The sequence below is a fragment of the Parambassis ranga genome, chromosome 4, assembly GCF_900634625.1.
Source record: "Parambassis ranga chromosome 4, fParRan2.1, whole genome shotgun sequence".
In the NCBI taxonomy this organism is placed as follows: Eukaryota; Metazoa; Chordata; class Actinopteri; family Ambassidae; genus Parambassis; species Parambassis ranga.
Genome location: NC_041025.1, coordinates 8,225,650 through 8,241,363, shown reverse-complemented (window position 1 = coordinate 8,241,363; position 15,714 = coordinate 8,225,650). Strand labels below are relative to the sequence as shown.

The 15,714-nt window shown below is 42.0% G+C and overlaps 1 protein-coding gene across 1 annotated transcript in view; it reads left to right on the top strand.

Moving 5' to 3' along the window:
• ncanb (neurocan b) overlaps positions 1 to 15,714 on the top strand; it is a 90,318-nt gene that overhangs the window by 54,958 nt on the left and 19,646 nt on the right. Inside the window, exon 10 of the mRNA XM_028403838.1 lies at positions 9,553 to 9,666. Within this exon, the coding sequence (XP_028259639.1) occupies positions 9,553 to 9,666 (114 nt within the window). The remainder of the gene's footprint in view (positions 1 to 9,552; positions 9,667 to 15,714) is intronic.

The following is a 15,714-nucleotide window of genomic DNA, read 5'->3' as shown; positions in this document are numbered from 1 at the left end:
GATCTGCTCTGCGTTTCCTGTCATTTTAAAGTCCAGCACTTTTCCAGTTTTCTTTGCTCTTCTCTTGTGGGAAGACAGAAATAGCTAGTGGCTGCATGTTACTGGTAGCACTGTGGCAGCTTGCTTGGCTTCTGCTGTCCCTAGCTTCTTTCTCTTGGCCATGGGTGCCCCCTCCCACACCCACACAATATATAAACAGACACTGAAGACAGAGCCAGAGAATGCACACAAACACACACACACAGTGAGCAGATTCAGACTGTCAGAAGTGAAGGCTAGCAGAGCGATGTGAGATGTTGTGACACTTTACCTCATTACATTTTCCCAGGCTGTTATGAATGTTGCAACAGCGCTGTCAACCAAAACGAAGACCTGTCTGCAACATACTGTGGGCACACAAAATCCCCACACCCCACACCCCACTGACACATGCACATTGTCACATCCACAGAGATACGCATGAATTAAGACGAGTCTTTTGCTGTTTTTATATTTCATGTTACAGCGTGATTTTCTTTTCTGGAATGTCTACAAGGCAGGTTTTAGGCTCACTTTGCTCGATTCCCCTTGATGCAAAGGTATTCTTCTAAACCTCAACGATTTGGATGGCTGCCTGCATGCGGTTCTCAGCACATCATGTTGGCTCCAAGATGTAATTGCATCTGGGGGTAGTGTTGAAAAAAAACATATCTCTGTTCATCCTAACATCTTAGACAAGGAAAACTGGATAAAACATTTTCCTCCATTTTGCCCACAATCACAGGATAAAGGACTTTGGTCCAGACTGTGGATCCTCTGATAGGTTGATCAGCGTCACTGAGCTCCTCGGAGAGGTGCGCAGAGCCTTGGGCTGAAACAGAGCTTCTGTGTAGTCTGTCTATTTACTCTTCTTCCTGCTGATCCTGATCCCTGTAATCCACCTGCACCCAAACACAGCTGAAGGCTCAGAGATCTTTGACGTCTAACGCACAATGCACATGTCCATTCAGAGAAGCGTGCACACACACACACACACCCAGGTGCTTTTATCTGTCTAAAATGACGCAATGTTCTCTTTTGGCACTTTCAGTCACATGATCTTCACCAGCCACAGAATATTTCCTCAGGTGTCATGGGAGTTTAGATGTTGGGATTTCAGTTTGTATGCCTCTCTGTGATATTGTTAACAAATATGGATAAACCCTCCATGATGTCACTCAAAGGTTTGCTGAGGAGCAGTTTTGAAGTTTAGTGTGGTGGCTCCAGCTTTTTTCCTCTCTGCAGCACCTGAGCCCAATGTGGCACAAATCCAGACCCATGCTGCGTCCCTCAGGGGATGCAGCATCTTTTGGAGCCAGGTTTTGGCACTCTCAGTTTGGCTCAATTTCCCAGACCCGATGGTTGCCACTTGCTGTTTACACATGATAGCCGTGGTCAGAGGCATTGTGTTATTGGTATGGCCCTCCATCCAATTATCCATCCTAGCCATGTTTTGAGAACATTTCTCCAAATTTGGCACACATATGGTGGTCAAAGATCACTGTGACTTCACTATGAACATATTTTTTGCCAGCAATTCAAGAACTTGTGTCATAATCATGACAAAATTGAACTAAAATGTCTAAAAGGATCAAATTCCAAAATAAGTCAAAAGTCAATTTTACTGTGGTATTATGATGTCCTACAAAAAACAGCTAACTCTTCAGAGGTGGATATGACCTGGTGGAGGTTTTAATAGTGTAATGTCATCTGTGCTGGGTTAAAGCTGCAAAAAATAATTCCACAAGGTCCGCAAATGTCACAGCATACACGTCTATATCTCCTGTATTGAGAGGGCTTAATCATACTCTGTAGGAATAATACAATCCTAATTCTGTACTAACCCTGCAGTATTTCATTAGTGAATATTGGCTACAATAATAACCCCCTTATTTTATATCTGTCAGTCATTTAGTTTAAGTCTTAGTTGCAGCCAATGAATTTTAAGTGCAGAAATATGGTAACGGTAAGCTTTATTCTCAAACTCTCTGCTGAGCTCCCTCAGAACTTCATTCAGTTATTTCCTGAGGAAACACCTTTGTCTGAAACTTTCTCTGTGATCACTCATTTTAAATGTCAGCAGCCAATCTCACAGCACAGCTGGAGTCCAGCATGTGTTTGCTTCTTTCCCTTTATATTCTTTTTGCAAGTAAAAACCCAAAAAACTCATTTTATGTGAAGTCAGTAACAGTAAGTGTATTCCTGTTAATATGACTTGGGGAAAAACAGACAGAAGCATGGACCCATAGTCACATGCAGCTCCCAGACACAGAGGATACACACACACACAAACAAGCTGCAATGGAGCCAAACGCGACACATGCTAAGGATGCTGCCATTTAGCTTTATGTGAGGCAGACATTTCATGGCTGTAGGGATACATTTGTGCAGCAAGTTGTCAACAGTTTTGCGGTTTTGCTTCTCTACCACAGTCACAGTGCTGTCATTTTATTACTAACTTGGCTGTCTGAAAGTGGGGGTGTCATTGGGTCACAGCATTAACCTGAGCTGCGGGGTGTTTTTGTTTCTCGTTTCCACATGTCTCTCTATACAAGTCAACCAGACGTCCATTCATTCCAATGGGGATCTCTGTGATCTGTAATGCAGCCAAAGAAATTTCCTCAAGCACTTTTAGTGGTGAATTTTTGAGTGACTAACCGTGTACCAGGAAGTCAGAAAAGTCTGTCCTAACCAGAAGGACACACAAAAAAAATAAGATTTACAGGCCAAAAAGACCGTCATCGTGCCAACAGACAGTAGTTTGACTTGATGATGAGCACAGGGGGTGTATTAAAGCTAAGTAGTGCTGCTGAAAACAAAGCTGAAAAGTGTATAGTGAGATGAGGTCTAAATATTCAAGTTGTGTGCCAGAAATCAAAGAACCATGCGCTGAAAGGACCTGCAGCACCATCTTTGTCTATATGGGAATCTTATTTAGTGTGCCTTTAATTGCGGTGTTTGCATGATCGAGACAAAAACACAACAAAAGAACAACAACACACACATACATCCAGGCTACGCTTGCTGTTGCTGCTGTGGATGTCTGGTCTAAATGTGTAAGTTGACACAAATGCATCATAAAATCATTTCATGCTGATACTCGTTAATGCTGCTGTACACACACAGCACTCAGCGGCATTATAGTTATTGACACAACACAACATGGTCCATTCAGCGGCCATGCTGTTTGGACGAGCGGCCATTCAATAGAAAGGTATCCATCTTCATAGAAGGGCATGAAAATGTCAATGCCCCTCAGCAAGCTAAAGGAAGTCAATCATCCTGGGTCTCACACTATGAGAGATGACAAACACAAAAAGGCTTTCAGCGACAACTCTTTTGTGTGACAGACATTTCCATTTTAAAGCTTTTATTTTGCTGGATGTCATGTCAATTTATTTTTACATAATGTCAGCTGAGGTTCTGAGGCAATTAGGAGAATGTAAAAGTAGTGACCAGGTCTGTCACTGCTATGAGTTGATAAGGCATGTGGCAGACATTCACAGTGTTTGTATGTTTGCATGGATGTGTGCCAGAGCGACTTGGGTTGTGTGTGTGCGCATGAACGTACATTTTGTGTAGCTGCCATTGAAGAAAGTCTCCATGTGTGGTATTAATTTCCCCCCCTTCATGGCCTCCATAGCACCCTGTCAGATGTGAAGTCATCGAGTGGCATTTGCAGGTTCAAAGGGTCTCTGTGTAATTGATCAGACTGCTGTTTGATCTGTGCGGCTGGCATTTAGTCCACGCAGAAAAAATGTGCTTTTCCGGCTCTGTAAGGACAAACTGGCTTCAGTCACCGGGAGAAATTCAGTGTGGATGAATTGTATACAACGCTTAATGAGATTTCCTTTTCTCACCTTCCACCCTCTGATTTGCACGTGTGTGTTTACATAATCAATCGAGACAGATGGGACTCATGAATGCTACAAAAATCGTGCTGCAAAATGTGTGCACTAAAACGTCTTTAATTCTTGAATGTCCTCATGTCTCTTTGTTTTTCATTGTTGCTGTTGTCCTCCTCCTCCTCCTAACATTTTGTCAGGGTTATTCCCAGTTGACCACAGCAATTACGCCTTTCGCCGTATTTCACAGGAACAGGATTTGCCCCTCCAATGTTAAATAGCTGTAAAATAAAATAAAAAAATAACTTCAGTCACAGCAGTGAATTTCACAGCTTCTAGCCCTCTTTCAAACAGTCATTAGGTTGACAGGTAAATGGCTGCAATCTTGACCCTTTCAATAGATGTCTGCTGTAGTTTTTGACATTCAAAATGGACGGACGGCATCTTTTTACCCAGCCTTCTGCTCTTAGATGCAGCGAACACCAAAATGCAGGATCAGCAATCACTTAAAATCACTTTCAGAGCGAAACTTTTCGTGCTGGCTCAGAGGAAATTGTAGCTATTTTATGTCAAAGCAAATGCCCAATAAATACTATATCATTCTGACATTTCTTTGTACTTGATGCTGTAGGTGAATATTTATGAGTGTTTTGAGTGGAGAACAGGACATTTGCAAAACACCTCGCTGACACACCTTCAAAAAAATGAAGACGAGTCACATGCAATTCATATACATATGGTAAATAGCGTCTTTCAAGACAATATGTGTGTGTGTGTGTGTGTGTGTGTGTGTGCCTCATGGTGTCTTTTTCTAAATCCCTGTGGATCTCTGACCCAGTTTTACTGATGATAAAAAAATATCAAAATTCAATTTAGTTAAAAGCTTACAGAATCTCTATTGTAATAAATAACGATTTAATACAAAGTCTTAGACAATGTTATTACCAGCAGCATTTAAATCTAATGAGGCACCCTTTCATGTTGTCATTTGTATCTAATGTGAGTTTTTAATTGATCCATAGACCTCTGAGGAGTCATTTAGAGTACTCAGTTAGTGTCCCGATATAAAACTCAAGCTGTTTTGAGATCTTGCCCATACAACATAAATACATACAGTATATAGTTCTGCTTCTGTCCATTGTACAAAACTGCAACTGAAGCATCTTCCTCAGCGGTGCTGCCATGTCCAAAAAAGAAGCCAGCTGTGGCTAGTAGAGGTTGAGAAGTGAGGCTATGTTGTTGCTGTTCTGCCCAACTGAGCCCACCACTCATCCGACTTTTTGCGAAGCTTGAATGCTGCATTGGCTGGCTCAGCTTTTTTAACCAATATTGAGTAATAAAATACAAAGGTGAGCTAGCCAACAATCTATAAAATGTTATTTGAGCATTACTATTCTAGCAGATCTGTTTGTAAAGTTGTAGAGTACAACAAGTTCTAAAGAATATTTCTAAGACAACAATAAAACATCCCTGTGATGTTACCATGGCACATATTTAGCGGCTTAATAGTAGACCTCTAAAACAATTTACCATGTATAAAGCATGCCAGTCCTTGGCTGATGTTTCGGTTCCTCTCTCCAAGTCTTTATTAGACTCTCTCTTGTCCTGTGGAACCCACAAGGATTCATAGCCATGAAATTACTGATTGCTGTTCATCGTTTCAGATCTCATTTAGAGAAAGAGATGTTTGCTTTTTATTTTTTTATGTCAGCATGGCCGGGCCAAGACTTGTAAGCATAGACCCTCCATAGAAGGCAAAATAAAAGAGAATCACTAGGACTAACATATCAGGGAGGATGGGTGGGAGATAAAGTTGATCCTGAGCTGGACGTGGCTCTGGTGGAGTAAACAGGTAATAGGAATTTAATCTGATCTATTGAACTGACAAATAACCCCAAAGGGAAATAAGGCCCAAGGCCCTCTCCTACCCAATTTCTGTTTACTCTGTCTCCTTCCTTCTCTGTGTCTCTCTGTCTCTTCCTCCGTCCCTTTTCAATTATTCATACCATGGTTTCGACACATGCCTGCAGTAAGCCTCCAGATATTCTGTCAAATGACACCACCCCCGGTTTGTCTGGCTGCTCTCTCACTATCCTCCCCCATATTCCTCTCTCTGCTTCTCTGTCCTCTGTCCTCCCAACTTGCCAGCACTCTTCACATACAGAGAGAGAGAGAGAGAGAGAGAGAGGGATAAACAACAGGAGCAAGTTAAATATTTATTAATTTACAATCACACGTTCCCATTCAATCTGTGTATTAATACCTCCGTTTGATATTTGCCCTCATAGTACCACATTGTTCTTCACATTGCTGCCTCTCCTGAATCAGATAGATAATGTTGGCTCAAAAAGCCATTAGGGTCGCTATAGTGTGGCGTTAGCAGCACCCACAGTGAAATTTCCACTGTGGCTGGCACCTGTTCATCCCTCCATCCATTTCTTTGCCAGCACATAAGCGGAGCGCTGCTCTCGCTTGTGCTAGTGCCCAGGCCCCTGATTTGGTTGTACTGGGGAGTGTGCCAGGGAGTGATGGACACACATACAAATGCACCAATGGAGTCCCACACAATCTCACACACACACACACACACACACACACTGCCACCTGCTTAAGTTGGATGGTCCTGTCATTAAGTGAGCATGGAGAGTGGAATTTGAGTGGACTGGCCTGCTGCCCTCATCGCTCTGTCTGAGGAGAGCAAAGTAGACGACATACAGGAGCAATATGTCCTCATGGCAATATTGTGCAAATTATAAGCAATAAACCTATTGAATATAACCTAATTATTTAGATTTTCATCAAAAATTTACTTCAATCATTAATATTTTCTACACAGAATTTTTAACTGATGCAGGAGGAAACTTTAGCAGAAATTTATGACAGTGAAAGTAGTAGTGAATCTAATAATGACAGCTGGATCTGCAGCTCACACAAGTGTTATGTGCAAACTGTATAAGCCCGCAGCTATCATACGCTCAATCTAGAAAAGGTGAATGAGGAGTCGATGTTCATAGAAGTGGGATGTGCAACTTTAACAGAAAGTTTGCAGTCAGTAACTTTCTGTTTTTACAATTAATATCAGCCTGTGAGCAAATGGACAGCATTTGGAGCTTTAATAAGATTTGTGTGTTTATGGATTGGAACTAAGGAAAAGATTTAATTTTTTTTTAAATAAGGCAATTACAGAACATACACAGTGTATGTACCAGGTATTGCTTGTACATAAGAACAAACAAGCTGGTTGATCATTTTTGGTCAAACCTAAACTGATTTGATTTGACATTATCAATTATTATATATACTGTCATTTATCAAACATTAGTGAAACCCTATCCGTCCTTTTCTAAATCTGCTGTGTTGGAACCTCAGCTGCTTAATCCAGAGCTTCATCACATCAAGGTCACTGAGGTCCAGACAAAATCTAATCAAAACATTATGACTGGTTTTTCCCCCATGCCCATTAAACTGGTTATGAGAACATGAAAATGGCCGCCTCTTGGAAAATGGTCACTTTTACTGATATCTACATTACGGTGCTACTATGCTGGCCATCTGCTGTGGCACAGCTAACACTGATGATGGCTGATGTTGAGGGTTGTACTTCATTGACCTTAGTGCTCCTGAGAGCAAAAGGGTTCCTCTGTCTATTGACATGAACTGTTATCATTAGAATTGTACAAATTCCCTAAAGATTAACATCTTTTTTTGAGAATTTTCTTGTATCAAATACAGTAATTATGAGTTTATTTATGACCACCTGGGAAATTTCACTGTTACAGCAGCAATATACAGGCACTCAGCATAGTAACATACCTCTAATGGGTAAAGAAAACAGTATAAACATTATTTACAAGAAAACTGACATAAAATATATGTACAAATACAATAGTGTGCAGTTAAAAAAGCTAGTGTGCAAAATGTCTGTTACAACAATCGGTCAGAGCGTTATCTATGGCACAGAGATGAAGAGTTATACAGTCTTATGGAATGAGACAGAGAGGATTTTCTGTGAAGGTCCTTAAGACAACGAAGCTGTCTGAGCCTTTTGGAAAAGGCACTCCAATAAGCCTTAATAAGCAGTCCAGTACAGGGTGTAGAGAAATAACCGGATCCACAGTGGAACGTGTTCCACAGTGGAAGTTATAGGAAGTTCATCATGTCACTCTAGCTGGCGGGGCTCTGCTCTGGTACCAGCATAAATGTCTGTGGTGTTCAGTGTGTGTGACAGGTTAAGCAGACAGACTGGGATGTAGATTGTTGTTAGAAGGGATACAGGGGCTGATGTGAGACTACTTCCACTGTAAAGCTGATAAAAAGTTAAGCCTGTCTTATTTATCTCCTAAAAATTTGGCCCAGCCTCCCACTTGATGTCAGATTTTCTTAACCCGACTTAAAACTTGTTTTCATGGTGTGGGATGTGTTTACTCTTTGGCTGTCTCTCTTCTCTTCTCTTGTATTTTATTTTTCCTCCTTATCATGAGTCAGACAGACTGTTATACATGGATATCCTGCAATACACTAAACCAAGCATCTCATTCTGACTCCTCTGGCTGACTCTCTACCTCCTGCATCATATACAGCCTTTGATATCAGCCAGCCCAAAGCAGGGCACCAGCAATGAAGCTGTCATGCTGTTTTATCCAAACAGACTCTTCCGCCCCAAATGCTGTCTGCCTGCAAAGCCCCTGTAATCCAACCCTGAAACTTGCCAACTTCCCAGCCTCACAGAAATCATATCACCTCTCCTCTTCTCTCCTCCAACCACCGTTGTTTTTTCGCCTCGTAACTCTCGTCTCTTCCGTGTTTTTGAGCAGCTCTTTATCTCCACATCTTCCCTCCCTCCTCAGACTTTCTCTCCTCTTCGTTCACCTCCCCTCCCCTCCCATGACCTCTTGCCAAGGCCCCAGGGACTCACTCAATTGTTGTGATGGCAGAGGATTGTGGGATACCAGCTGCAGATTTAATGATTTTGCCCCCAGGCCCAGATCAGCCAGAAAAATACAGTTACCATTTTTCAGCAGAATGAGAACTCTCACCCCTGCAACGCCTCTGCAAAAGTGTGTGTGTGAGAGAGAGAGAGAGAGAGAGAGAGATAGAATTTGCATGTACTCACAACATAAAGTGATTTTGATATTAGATCTAAGGTGTCACGTCTGCCTTTTGTGCACTTTAACTCATATTAAATTGGATTTGTATACATTTTCTTGTAGCTACTAGCAAGACCACTGGCGTATTCATGTGGGAGCAGGATGCTAGCTCATGCTTAACTGAATGTTTTTTCTCTAATCTCCACGTCTCTCTCTCTCTCTCTCTCTCTCTCTCTCTCTCTCTCTCTGCCTTCCATCCCAATCCCTCGTTCTCACTCCTCAAGTTTGACAGCACAACTGCAGTACGTCCTACAAACACATTGCAATTAGCATCATATGCTTCAGTGCATCCCAAAGCTCTCACTGATGAAGTTCAATCAATTATCCTTAATTATAACTTTCTTAGAAATACCTCTAATCTCTCCAAAAGTTTGATCTCTCAGGGGGTTTCCTAGTAACAAGCTGTGGCAGGTAGTTTAAAAAGTAGCCATTTGGAAAGTGCTGTTTATGTGTGTATATGTGTGTGTGTGTGTGTGTGTGTGTGTTTCTAGTTAACCTCACTCTCTGCCTCTCCTTCTCTTTCTCTCTCTGTCTCCCTCCAGACATTGATGACTGCCAGTCGAATCCATGCCAGAATGGAGGAACCTGCATCGATGAGATCAACTCCTTTGTGTGTCTTTGTCTGCCCAGCTACGGTGGAGCTACTTGTGAAAAAGGTAACTGCGTGGACAAAAACACTGCATACTTAGTTTACTCATTAGTTAAGGTGTGTGTTGGTTGGGTTGAGTTGGGTGATGGGAGACATGGGAGAGAAGTGGATGGTGAAGGCAGATTGATGGAGAAATAATTGAAAGTAGAATAAGGACACTGCAAAGTGAACGTAGAGGGAAGACAAGTTGGTGAAGGAACGTGACAGGATGGTGGAGAGATGATTAAGATGAGGAAGGTTGGGGGGGCGCTGACTGTGAGGATGTAGCACAGGAGAATAAAACTATGCCAGAGGAGCAGGATGTGGAGAAAGAGGTGGAGAAAACAACAGGATTTAGGAAGATAGAGTTAATGAGGATGTGTAAAAGGAGGCAGAGAAAGGTAGGGGGTTGAAGATGTGACCGTAGACAAAGAGAAGGAGGAGGAGGAGGGCGAGGGAAGCCCTGCGGAATAATGTATTGGGTTTATACAGAACACCTGCGTCCAGCTGGTTTTGTTTCTCATTATGGGAATTCCCCTGTGAGAAGAGGGCTGTGAAGGAGACTGTTCACAAACTGCACGTTACAGGGAAACATGGCTGACATGTCACTGCTAAACAACACAAAGGAATACCCACAGCTGCTGCATATATTACACTCAGTCCGAGCAGATTTTTTTACACAGATTGTATTTTCCCATTTCCCATCTAAAATCTGTACCTTTAAGTTTTTTAATGTAAAAGCCAGCTCCTCGGTGCAGTTTGAACTTGACTTCTAAATATGAGTAATTTTTCCTAAGCTGTTCACATACTGAATTATAACCATTGTTGTATTCATTCAGCTACTTCCTGGAAAAGGTTTGTGTTTTGATAATCAAGCTAAAACACTACAACCTGAAATGCCTATTAATAAACATTCTCACTCACTCCTCATCAGCTTCCACTGGTCTCACATTCTAACGTATGTGAAGAACAGTGTTAAAGTACCAGACCATCAACCTGACCAAATGTCCTTATCCGATGGGGTGGGAGTGAGAATATGTTTGCCAGTTAGCCAAAAGTACATACAATTATGTGCAAAGGAAAGGAAAGACTGCATGAATTTGAATGGTCAGCAGCAGACTTGTAATGGTTCAGCAGTCAGATGGGAATCAAATGAAGGGAGTCTAGATTCTCATTTTTACCAAGCATGACTAAATTATGCAAACTGTACACCTCTTTAAAAGAGTTTTAAAAAGATAGCTCAATTAAAATGAATGAAAAGAAGTCAGCTGTAGAGAGTGTGTGGTAGAGAGGGGACCATTTTGGGACGAGTCAGGAAACTAAGGAGAGGAGGAGAGAACGGAATTTTTGGACTGTGCTCAATTAAGCACAACCAAGCTAGGCTCTGCTCGTCCGGCTTGGCCTTTCTGAATGTAACTTGTTTTTTATGTGTCTTGCTTCCAGTGTATCTTCCTGCCTTTGGCTTCTCTGATCTGTGACTCTGCAGAGCGATCGATACAGAGCAGGGGAAGAAAGTGGGAAATTTTAAATACTGCAAAAACTACAGCAATGACAGAAAATGACCTGTTAGCAGAATGAAACACAAATCTCTAAATTAGTTCTGCTCTTCACAGTGTGTGCAGGCGTCTCTACTTAACTGCATACACAAAGGCTCTTACTGACTCATATCAACATTAAGCTGGCTTATTTCTGCCTGGTTAGACTCATGGAGCTGCTGCTCCTGTCAGCACCTTTGCTTTGCTAACATCTTCACCTTTTACTGCACTGTGTAAAACATTGTTCTGCTGTAGGATCACACACTTTGCTACACAATTACAGTCGTATTCAGAGCAGGACATTTGTGGGGACTTGTTGGATAGGAGCCAGAGGTTTTAGCAGTTATCTGTCCATATAGGCCAAGCGATAGACTGATCTATCCTTGTGCCTTTGAGGTGCCTGATAAAGTTGGATGTTGTTGAGCTGGCATCGTTTATCCTGATGCCACACACTCTGCAGGTTGCCGTTCGCTTGTTAGCCGTCTGTTTATATGTGTCATATCCAAATGTTATCACAAATAGCACAGCTACAGTTGCTGTCGCCATGTTCTATAACATATTGTAGAACCTGAAATGAATAAAATAATGAAATAAACTTGACTTAAGTGCGAGTCTCTGACCTCAGTCCCTATCTCTGCTAGGAGCAGAAATGCGATATAGTATTGTTTGTATACTATAGTTTTCATTTGTGTATGTTCACGTGTTTGTATGGATATTTTTTGGTTGGGTAAAAAATATATCATGTTGTGTCTTAAATCTTTATCTGCATGGAGGCAGCCTTGTTGCAGCTTGTTTTGTGCTTTTACACTCAAGTGTTTGCTGCTTTGTGTTCTCCTGTCTGCAGTCAGTGGCAGTCTGCAGCCTTGCCACTAAATCCTACACATTGGTCCTTTATAAGGACTGTTTCCCAAACCATTCCCAAGGTACAACTTACTGTTCACTGTACATGGAGTTTTACTGTAGAGGACTATGTAGTGAGTTTGTTCGGTAAAATGAAAATACATTTTTGGACGCAGCTCACATCTTTTTCTCAGTTTTTGCCATCATCTGTGCAAACTTTTCACCACTGGTTCCACCTCCACTGCACAAGAAGATGTTTAAAAAAAGTCCACAGCTGCCTGCTTTTGTCCATGCTGTGTTTAAAGAGTATAAAGACAAATGTGCAGGAAATTGTTCAGACTTAAGGAAGCCTGTCAGTGCGGAACTTCAGAAAGACATTAGAAGGACTTCAAAGATGAGCACACCATGTCTGTGTTCTCAGCTGTCTGTGTCCTTGTGCACAAGGGAGTATAAACGAGGCTTTAGGATTAAAAATCACATCACAGCATCTTGGCTTTTTCTGCTTCAGTTGTGACCATTCTCTTTTAATTGTGTCTCTTGGAAATGCAGCATCTTCATGGAGCTGCATTAACTTGCTCAAGTGCCCCTTTAATGTTGCTGTCCTCCAGATTCATATTAACTACCCTGCTTTTGATCTTTCACTAGAATAAATGTTACTTTGGTAAATGTGTTTTTTATCATTTCCCTGCGGTCATGATTGTCTCTCCCCCTGTGGAGCAGCACATGAATAAACAAATGAAAGACAAACACTTAATACATACAGAGTAAATTACAGTTTAATGGTCCCCGTAACCATGTAGACCTGCTTTAGACCTTGGCCGGAGAAACACTTGATTGGTCTTCAAGACAATGGAGTGCAGTATTTTTCCCTCGTTCCTCTTTCCCAAACACACACACAGACACCACCTGAGCATGCCTCTCGTTTGACTTGCACTGGAGCTGTGCGTGCATTTCCTCTCCTGCTGCTTTGCTGCCTTCACGGCTGATTGGGAGCAGCAGGGCTGATTGTGTAAATCTAAAGTCTCTGTTTCTCCATTGCTTTTATCTCTCACTGCTCTGCGCTCACAGAAACGTTGGATTCAGCTGTGAAAAGTACAATTCGCAACAGGCGTCGCTCTGCCATTTCAGTGTGATCACAGTTTGATATACAGAGGGAGGTCTGAACAGCGACATGAGGAGTTAAAATGAACTCATTTGTTCCGCTGAGGCTTCCATCCATTTAAATGTCATCCTAGCCGTCCCCGTCTTGCTAAAGTGGTCCAGTTTTCTCTTTCTAATTTGCTGTGTGTGTTTGTACATACTTCAGTCTGTGTGTGCTCGCAGCCTTGGATGCAGGGTAGATCCAGTCTGCTGCAGGCTCCCTCTGGCCTGTTACCATGGTGATTGCATCTGAGTCAGTAAGAGTAAGTTAACAGGGCTGAAGTCCTCAAGTAAATGTACTGAGAGGGAGAAGGAAGTGATTTGTTACTGTGCGATTACATTTGCATCATTGTTTTTGTTTTGTTGCTGTGTACAACAGAGTTTGAGATAATCTCTTGTCATTAGTGAAAGCTTCAGCGCTATTTGTAATAATTCATCCTCGTGCAGATTTCTGTTGCTGTAATGAATAGATATTTGTTGAAAAGAATAGGCTGGTGTGATTAGAGTAACAAAGACACCAGTCAATTGTCTCATCCTTGTCCCATCCCACCACTGAAACTGATTGTTGAGTCTGTCCTGCTGTTTTTTGGCTGGCTGCCTAATCAGCAGAGGCACAAATCTTCCTGCCTGACTGAGCCTGACTGAGCCACAAAGTGACAGGAAAAGCACTGTCTCTCATCAGCTACTTTCCCACAGTCTTCCTCCTTTCCTCTCCATCTTTCTAGGCAGAAAAAAACGACATAATGTGTATGGCAGAGAGTGCGGATTTGTTACTTTGCTATTCCACTACTGAAGACACTATTTCATGTCGCCTTCTCTTCGCTCCCTCTCCTTACCTTTCTGCTGTCACTCCCTGCACTTCTTGCATCTTTTTTTTGTGCCTCTCATCTCTGGTGCACCACAGGAGGCTTTGTTATGCTCTGTGAGTGTGTTTTCTGTGCGCGTGAGTGTGTCTGTCGTGCCTGTCTGTTTTGCAGTGTCTCTGTTTATGTGTGTGTGTGTGTGTGTGATGCTTTTATGTATCATGGAGCTGTGAAGTTAGAGATCTTTCAGCTAAAAGGTCTTTACTCATCCACCAACACACACACACACTTGTCAATATGTTTCTACTTGTGAGGACCCTCAGTGAAATGGTCTTCTAGCTTTAGCTGGACCTTTATTCTGTCTTAGGTCTTTGAAGAAAATACCATAATAATAACACATACAAATCTAAAAATGCTCTCACTTTGCAGGTGAAAAATGGAAAAAAAAAATCTTTTCCTCATTTCACATGCACAGACACCTTATTTGCCACACTCACCCACAAACAAACAGACTTATCCTGCCTACTGCTGTACCCTTTCCAATATCAAAGATGTTTATTCAACAGAAGCTCAGATGGCAGCCGAACTGCAAGCACTGCAAATCACAGTGAGGCACAATACAAACCCACCATCTTAATAAAATTATAATCTAATCCACGGCAAATACATTCTGACTCTCCCTCTCTGACTCTCCGTACCTAACAGCACCAAATAATATACAAATTGGAAACAAAAAGCCCTGTGTTAAAAGGATTGTGCAGCTAATTAATCCCAGGGTGTCTGGCTGCTGCTGTGTTTTCTGTGAGGAATGTGTTTGCTGCTGCCCTAAACTCACAGAGAGAGAGAGCCAGCGAGGAGTAGCTCACATTTCATCCATTATGTCTGGCACCCTTTGTCTTTCCTGACCCTGTTTCCATACATCAGATCATTCATATTTATTACCTTGTTTTCGGGACGATGCGCTACATCCTCCAGCAAGCTGCACAGCTGTTATTGGTATATGACGGGTGACTGCTGGCTGAACACACAGCAGCATGCCAGCTTACATCTACCCTGAGAAATTCAATAAAAATCCAGTGAGAGAAGACAGACAAGTAAATTTGAATAGTTCTCAAGTACAGTTCTTCAGTAAATGATACTTCCCACAAGTGTCCCCATGTACAATGGCATACATACATACACGCTATATATTTTTCTACATCACAGCACCTTTTGACAAGAAAACAAGTAGAGCAATGCAGGCAACTGAAGGCAAAGTAGAGCACAGCCCCCTTCCACCAAATAGGACAGCGGGTGAATCTGGGGCAGACAGATACCTAGACTTTTGAGAATGTCGATGCCAACAACAACAACAACACCACTGCTGCAGACTTGTTAGTCGGCAGCAGACGATGTGCTGTAGCCTGCACAGTGAGACTAATGAGAAGCAGAGCAGCAGGTGCAGTCCTTCAGTCACTCTGTCACCGTGCACTCTGTGTTACTCTCTAACTCATCCTGTTGGCCTTTCTTTCACACATGAATACATTTATGTATCACACTGAAGGTAAACTGTGTGCGTGATGCTACATTGTTGTAGCATCATGCCTACTGCTCTCTCACATTCTGCACCTCATCATTTAGGTTCAATGCCAACATTTAACACCTGTGCAGAAGTCACTTTAACAGTTCTAGACGTTATACATTTATACATACATATACATACATTATACATTTCATTTAATCCAAACACATTTAAGTCTGTTCTTGGAAAGTGCTGCT